The sequence below is a fragment of the Octodon degus genome, unplaced genomic scaffold (assembly GCF_000260255.1).
Source record: "Octodon degus isolate 3935 unplaced genomic scaffold, OctDeg1.0 scaffold00102, whole genome shotgun sequence".
Taxonomy (NCBI): Eukaryota; Metazoa; Chordata; class Mammalia; order Rodentia; family Octodontidae; genus Octodon; species Octodon degus.
This window is the reverse complement of record NW_004524678.1, coordinates 3,902,842-3,911,259: the sequence shown is the minus strand read 5'-3', so window position 1 is coordinate 3,911,259 and position 8,418 is coordinate 3,902,842. Positions and strand designations below refer to the sequence as shown.

The 8,418-nt window shown below is 47.3% G+C and overlaps 1 protein-coding gene across 4 annotated transcripts in view; it reads right to left on the bottom strand.

Moving 5' to 3' along the window:
* The window catches only part of Trim9 (tripartite motif containing 9), a 116,363-nt gene extending 110,719 nt beyond the window's left edge, over positions 1-5,644 (bottom strand). For 3 of the 4 annotated variants that reach the window (XM_023723761.1, XM_023723759.1, XM_023723760.1), the window contains exon 1: positions 4,177-5,464. In XM_023723761.1, the coding sequence (XP_023579529.1) occupies positions 4,177-4,998 (822 nt within the window). In that variant the 5' untranslated portion in view covers positions 4,999-5,464. Of the gene's footprint in view, positions 1-4,176 lie in introns of all 4 variants that reach the window. The other variant, XM_004638755.2, reaches the window with a different exon arrangement.
* Positions 5,645-8,418: the final 2,774 nt, after the last annotated feature.

Sequence of the window (8,418 nt, the reverse complement as noted above, 5' to 3'; positions counted from 1 at the left end):
AAAAAAAAAAAAAAGAAGCGCAGGGAAGTACAAGGCTTGCTGAGAGTCAGCAGAGTGTAAGGAGCAGTGTTGGTTGTGGAAATGGAACTCCTGCCACCCAGCCCTGTCCCTGTGTCTCAGTATAAAGAGAAACAATTCTCTCCTCTGTCACATTCTCCGAAGACCTGTAAAAATGTTCAGAATGCACACAGGATTTCTGACTGCACTAGGAGTTAACTAAAAGAAAAAAAAAATACCGTGAACATAGGGGACCTATTACATTGACCACAAGAACACGGAGATCATAATGCATTTACTGTATAGACATTGATGTATCTATATGGTACATATGTACATAGAGTATGATTTTAGTGGTACTGCATAATCCATTTTGCTACACAAACAGTTAAGGAGATGTCATTATCCAACTAAGTGGATATTTTTCCCCAGAATTCTTTGAGAATGAAAGGACAACTTAGTTTAAAATGTTTGAATTTCAAATCTTCATTAAAAAGACAAAGAAGGTATGAGTAAAACAACATTTGAGACAAACTCAGAATAAATGGGATGTTAAGCTAGAAAAGAAAATCTTTTCTCAAACACAGAAGAATGATTACAAATCTTTACTGATTCAGTGATTGGTAAAACATGGCAGAAATCCAAGGGTGATCATATTAGGATTTGGAAATATGAACAGCTTAAAATTACAAAGTAACAATAGTGGTTTTACTTGCCTATTTTAAAATGCCTATAAAATAATTTTTTGTGTTGTAATTTTTATATCAGGCTGATCTAGATAAAGGACTATTATAAGAAGTGATAGTAAATAAAACCTATTACCAGGTATTTCACTTAAAAGCCTACTTCATTTATCTTAAGTCACAAACATCTGAAAAAATATATACTGATAAATAATAAATTCTAACCACTTCTTTTTAAAATTACTTAAAAATCAGCTTCAGTCATTTGGTCTTGAATAGGTAAGAGACTTACACTTGAGGGAAATACTTATTCATAGTATTTTCTTTATCAGAAATGACTAGGTAGTAGAATATTAATGATCAGTTTCAGGCTTCAGAAATCTATGTTGACAATTGACTGCCTAACTTTGGAAGAATCAAGTATAATTCTTTGCTCTCTTCTGTTTATACAAGTCCTGGCCCATGAATTTTTGTAGAGAGATTTAATGAACTAAATCACAGACTATCCAAGGACAATAATACATTAAGTACCTTACGAAAGAACTAAAGTTGAGGGCTGGTGAGATAGCTCAGTGGAATAAGCGCCTGCTTAGGCAAGCACAGGGACCAGGATTCCATCCCCAGTACCACAGGCCTCACTGGCCCCACCCCTGGCACACTGAGCTGGCCACCAAGTGATGGTGTAGTGGCTCATGCCTGTAATTCCAGGAGAATCCCTATGAGTCCTAGCTGTGTATTAAGACCTGTACCAAATATATAAAAATTAAAAATTTTTAAAAGGGAAGAAAACACAAATGTTTGGGTTGGGGAGACAGTTCAGTGGCATAAGCACCTGACTGGCATGCACAAAGTCCCAAGTTTGATCCCTAGTGCTGCAAAAAATGAATAAGAAGGAAAGAAAGAAAGAAATTTGGAGAGTAATGTTTGTTGTTTATCTAACAGATGACAACTGAATGTTAAAATCTGTTATCTTTCTGCCTTATTTATTCTAGGCAGTTTAACCAACTGGACAAAAATGAAACCTACTTACCCTTTTGGAAAAACATGTGCAGCAGGTTAGAAAACAAATGGTCTTCTAGTCATCTTATCCAGTGTCTCAAAGACTTTAATATTCTTCATTGATGATATGTAGCTTTCTGCCCCATCAGCACCACAACGCCTACTCACAATTTCCATTATCAATTAAAATGAATGACTGGACATTTCAATTGAACATGGGGTTTGACAGAGAGCTGAAGATTCCTTTTTCTATTAATGGATAAAGTATAGGCTCTTCATAAAAAAGTGATGCTGTGGTTTGACCACCTTCCCTGACCTGTATCCATGTTATTGGCCAGACTGCATGGCATTTCTCAGATACATTGAAAGGCAATTCAGCAGAGATGGTATTTGGTTGAACAGTGAAACACAGTATGAAGAAAAACATGGCTGTGAACTAAACTTCTGAAGTTTCAAAATGAAATGGCATTTTGGAAAATACAAATGGAAATGTTTTAAAAACAGAAGCGTGTGCCCGGTGGTGTTAAGATTTGTGCCAAATTAATTATTCATTGGTGCTGGTATAAGTTTAATAAGTTGTATGTGAGAATACAAAAGACTAAACATGGATCACATTCATTTGGAACAGAGTTAAGGAAATCTCTTAGTGGTTGCTTAACATGGTGACATTCACCCTTTTGTTGCTCTGAATCATGATCATTGTTCTAGCCTTAATCCAGAGTTGGAGTTTCTCAATGACCAGCCTTTTTGGTCTCCAAAGAATGCTGGGAAACTAAGCCCAAGACCATAGCTGAGGCTTCCCATCATCCTTCTCATCCTGTATCATCCTTGGGTTCCACCCAGTGATGGAAAGAGAACTTCCCTCCAAACATCCTGTGCTCCTGCCTTAGACACGTCCACCTACGTGGATCATTTAAAAAGCAAAAGTCAAATTGAAGCACCTCTTGGCACAGTGGTTCCTTAAGTGCCTGCTTAAGCAAAGCAATCAGCCTCAGGGTGCTGTGGTTCGATACCCAGATACTCAAGCCAAATCAGACCTGCGCTGAAGGCAACCTGAGGCCACCAAAACAACAACAACAACAACAACAACAACAACAACAACAACAACAACAACAAAACCTTCTGGGCAGCATGAGCATGATATTACAACAACCCCTTTCTGCATGATGCTTATTTTCCTATGTGTGTGGAGAGGGGCAATAGATAAATACAGAAATAATACAATTAACACATAACATACGGCATGGAAGCGTGCCAGAGAGTGATAAATGCTACTGGAAAAAAAAAATAACAGAAGGAAGTGGAGGTGTCTGAGGAGAGTGCGCCCGCCATGGTTAGGCAAGTCTCACTGGAAAGGTGACCTCTGGGCAGAAAGTGTAAGGGGGCTGGCAAGTGAACCACTGAGCTCTCGGGCTGGGAGAGTTTCAGACGGAGAGAATCTACATGCAGAGTCCTCGGGTGGGAAGATGCCTGTTGCTGACTGAGCAACAGCAACATACGCCGTGTGGCAGGAGCAGCAGGAGTGAGTGGGAAGAAGCTACGAGGGTCGGAACAGGTCGTGTAGCTTCACAGAGGCCAACGTAAGGGTGGTCTGAGAGGCAGGAGAGGAGCCACCCCAGGTCTCGTGGTAGAGGAGGGGAATGGTTTTCTTGATTAGCTATGGCAGGGGCACCATCACGAGACCAGGAAGATCATCTGATAACAGGTGTCCCAAAGTTTGCCCATGGTAACTACCAAAAGAGAGCAAGGGTTGAATCCTGGAGAAACGAGCTTGATCGCGATTGGGAGGAGGAGGTTTCCCTGCGAGATGCTCCTGCTTGATTGCCAGTGGGCGAAAGTGCAGAAAACTCTGTTCTTGTCATTCCAGCCCCAGGTCCCGCTCTGGGAGGGTCAAGCCTGAGCCTGCTCCCCGCGTTGCCCCAGTGATTGAAGGGATTTTTCCCCACACCCTCTCCTTTCTTCTTGGCACTACCACCCGAGAACCGAATCCCTGCCCGCCTGAGCGCCAGATCTGACCCAGCGCGGACTCATCAGTATCCATCCGCAGCGTCTCTTGGCGACCGCCTATCCAACAGAGACAGACCACAGGCTCCCTCCCAGGGGCTCTCCACAGGCCCTGATCTGAAGCTTGCCTGCCGACCTTTGCCACTGGCGGGGCTCTGTCCAGCGAAGCAGCCCTGTGCCACCCTCTGGGCACGGCCAAGGGCTGCAGACCCGCGGCGGAGAGGGGGCGCCCTGCGCGCAGCTCACAAGCAACGCGTCCCGGGAAACCCACTCTCAGGCATCCCTGCACCAACTGGCTGGGGACCTTCAACTTCCCCTGTGCAGTTAAGCTCCCCGAGCCTTCTGCAATGCACCAGATCTGGAAGGCCTATGTCGAAGTCACCTTCATCACGCCCCCGCTGGGATGCGCTGTGAGCAAAAGAGGGAGACCGATTGCGCCAAAGCGGGAGGACCTGAGGCGCAGGGAGTTAGGGAGGGTTTTTTCAGGACTCACCTTGTGCAGTTTCCACATGGCCCCCAGGGCCTTGACTTCGTGGCTGGAGTGTTTGCCCTCCTCCAGGCACTGGTAGCACACGGGCATCTTGCATTGCACGCAGTACATGCTGTGGTTCTCCAGCTCGTGGTCGGTGCAGGTGGAGACCTTGCGCGGGCTTAGCCTCCGGCTCACGCGGCCCTGGGCCGGGGGCACCAGGCGGTGCTTGGCCAGGGGTCCCCGGGGCGGGTGACAGCGCAGGCGACATGGGTCGCAGTAGAAGACATCGCACTGTTCACACATGACGGTGGCCTCCTTGGGCGCCTTCTCGCACAGCTGGCACTTGAGGGCCGCGGCTTTGCTCTGCTGGTAGCGGTCAATGACCCCTTCCAAGACGCGGTTCTTAGGGAAGCCGCGGAGCCCCCGGTCGTCCAGGATGAGGCTGCGGTGACACTGGGGACAGGTGATACAGGAGTTGCGAGGCACCGGGGCCAGGGCCGGTGACAGGTGGGTAGGCGGTGGCGGCATGGCCGGGGGAAACACGCGGACGCCGTTGGGGGACTTCTGGCACGGGGTGGTGGGGGCGCTGGCGAAGCCCCCGTAGGAGCCGTAGCCGCTATCCGCCTCGCTGTACAGGCTCATCTTGTCCAGGTCCAGGTAGTCATAGTCGGAGACTCCAGAGCCCGAGGCCCGGCGGCTTTGGGGCGACTCCGATTCCGGGGTCTGCACCAGGATGTTGCGGGCGCACGCCTGGCACAGATTGTGGGAGCAGGGCAGGATGATGGGCTCCCGGTAGAAGGAGCCGCACACGGGGCATTTCAACTCTTCCTCCATCTCTTCCATGGGGCCCTGGCGGAATGCAAGGCTGCAGCAGCTGCAGCCGCGGATGCCTGCGCTGCTGGGGTGGCCGGCGGGCCTGTCGTGTCCAGCACCTTGGCCAGCGGCGGCGGCGGCGGCGGAGGCGCCTTCCCGCGTCCCCCTGGCGCCTACTCCCTGCAACGCGCTCCCTGTGTGAGCTGCGGAGCTGCCGCGCCGAGCGCTGGCCGAGGCCCGCCCCCTCTGGACCTTCTAGACCCGCCCACCCTGGAGCCGAAGCTCATTGGATAGATGGCGAGAGAGCGGAGATCTCATTGACCGTAACTCCTGCCTGTCTCTCTGCACCGCAGGCCTCCGGGGGCTCGGTGAAGTCTTGAGGAGGAGCAGATTCTTAGCCGTCTTGCTCGCTCCCGGCGGCAGGATCTCGGGAGGGGGCCGGCGTGCGGAGGCAAGGGGGGCCCGGGAAGGAGGAATTAAGCGGGATGACTCATCCCTCACCACGCTTCCTTCCGACCTGTGATGCAGTCACCCAGGAGCAGGGGCCGTGAGAACCTCCTCCCCGCCGCGAGTGGGCTGGCGGAGGGGGCGGATGCTGCTAGTCAAGCGCGCGGGAGCGTTTGGCTCCCCAGGGTGAGAGCGGCGCAGCGCGGGACGCCCCTTGCCCTCCGCCGCTCCGCGTCTCTCCCTCCGAGAAGCAGGATCCCGAGCGCCCCCACCTGGAGCTAGACGGCGCTGGCGGGAGCCGTGGCACAAGCCGCTCTGCCTCATTCTGCTTCAGCCCAATGCCCGCTCTCCAGAAGGGGGTTAATAATAGCGACTTCCTGGCGTGGAGTGAGATTCGGCGATGTAATCCATGTAAAGGCCCAGCGTTAGTCCAAATCGATGCCAACATCGATTCAGGCCCCGTGTCCCCCGCCGTCGCCGCCTCAAAGCTTCCTTCTCAAGGCCCCCAGGGCCGTGGGTTCAGTCGAGGCAGGACGAGTTTGCCTATTCTGGGTGCCTGTCGTTTAGTAACTAGCTCTCAATGAATCACGGTATGGCTGCGGAGGCTCAGTGTTTGGCTGCCAACAACATTATTCAATGTCACATGCCCTGAACATCAATCCAGCTCCGATTTCTTTCTGTTTCCTTCTTATGAGGGTTTTGGTGGTCGTGATGGACGGGGCTGATGGACGGGGCTGCATTCCAGTGTGAGCCCTTACATATTAAGTAACCATCTCTCTCTTCTCCCCAGACATCGCTGGATATGACACTGTCGGCAAAACTGCTGATATGGTGATAGACAAGGAGAGAAAAATCATTGCATCAAGCGCCGTGCTAAAGTAGTAACATCAGAAATAGTACATGGCTGACTTTTGCTGGGTGATGCACGCAGGTAGTGACAAAAATTATTTACAAATTCTAAGAAAAATTTCTAAACCACCATCTCCCAGAAAAGACAACTTGATTGTATGCAGCAGCATTTATAATTTAGTACCACTATGTTGCCTAGAAAAAAAAAAGAGGGGGGGGGGAAAGACTTTAGTTGGCCTTTCCAACACTTTTGTTAGTTTCAGTGTAAATAGTTCTTGATCTGTAGGGGGAAATATCTTCGTTAAATCTTGGTTACTTAAAGCCATGCTAATCCTAAGTGCTTCATGGTTTACTTTTAATTTGGCTGATAACTAGCTGAGACCAGAACGCCCAAAGGTGTGTGTTGTCTCTTTGCAGGCATAGTTTGTTTTAAATCATGATTGGATGTTCTCTGCAATGTGCTTGCAGGACATACCTAAATTTTGGGGTCCCAAGAGAATTTGTTATGCCAAGTAGTTCATTACTGAGAAACTGTTAGGAAAGAGTGTCCCTACCATTGTAGGTCACTATCTTTTCATGATTTTTGCCTGCATTTGGCCACAAATCAGTGACTCTGGGCCAATGAAGTGAGGAATTGAATTTGAACAGTGTATACTGTCTATGCTAAGAGGCCTGCAGGGCTGATGTTCAGCTCCAAAGAAAGGAGGAGCTCAAGGAAAAGCAGGTGGTGTACTAAAGTGCTGGGTATGCAGGCCTCCCTAGAGATTCGATACAGTGTAGATTCTGGTAAAGTCAGTACACAGAAGTCTAAACTGTGATTTACACATAAACCTTTGGGTGTTCTGGTCTCAACTAGTTATCAGTCAGGTTAAAAGTAAACCGTGAAGCACTTGTGATTAACATGGCTTTAAACAACAAAGATTTAATGATCTGTTGCCTCTATTTGGTCAGGAGTTAGCTAAATCACTCATTCCTAGAAGGGCTCTTAAAATGAACATCCTTTATTGAGAATTCACCTTGTTCCAGGAAGCAGATTTATATATTTATATGCCTTACTTGGTCCAATCCCTGTAATAAGAATTATCATCATTTTGCAGGTTAATAACTTGAGCATAAGAAAAGACATTTGAGGAACTTCCCAAGGAGCAATATTGGTAAGACTGGGATTTGAAGTCAGGCGCGAGAAAGTTTGTTCCTTTGTTCATGTGTTCACTGAGTATAGACTTATATTCTGTCAGTTTCTCTGTGTGACAAATACCCCACATGGTTATTGCTGACCTCTGTGCTATTCTGCTTTATAGTCTCTGAGACTTTATTCTTTTTCCTACATTCATTTCTCTAAAATATTTCAGTAAGCATTTGAAGCGTTTTCTCTTATGGGACACTACTAGGCTATGGTACCTGTACCTTAAAGTCCCCAGTGAGGGGAGTGAGTGTCTGAGTGTAGGCGGCACTAGTACAGAAATGCTATCTCATGGGGGGTGGCTTCTTTAATCCAGCTGCTGAGCAGTCTATGCCCTGAAGCAGGCGCATGGTTAGCGCTGTCATTGCGCTGTTCCTCCTGCCATTGCAGATGTTCTCATTTGGCTGAAACGCGTGATTAGCCTCTGTAACTTATTATTCACTTTCAACATTAAGTTGAGTAAATTTAAAATACACCAGCAACCTTTCCATTTTTTACAAAAGCTTGATGTTTTCCAGTGCAACATGGAAGACTCTTTCCCTCTTCTACTGTTACTCGCACAGCAATCTCTGAACCCGAAGAATGAACTGAGGATCCTCATTCTCTGTGTTGTCTTGTAGCAGCATCTCTTCTTTCTTGAGGGAGTAAAGTCTGGGCAAGGGGTTGATCACAGGCTCTGACTTTTTAAAATTCTCTGACCCACACACACAAATACTTTTTACTTGCTTAGTGATTAAAGGTGTTACTTATAAAAACGGAATCATTTGAAAAATGTTAGGTATAATATTTCTGTCTTCGAATGAAATTATGAAGAAACTTATTTTTTGGCATAATTTAGCCCATTAATTTAGGTTTTATATTTTAAATCTTCTACATTATCTTTTAATAACACTTTTAAATATTATTTGATAGCTTATTTAGTTTGGTATTGGTAATTGAACTGGGGTATATCCCCAACCTTTAAAACATTT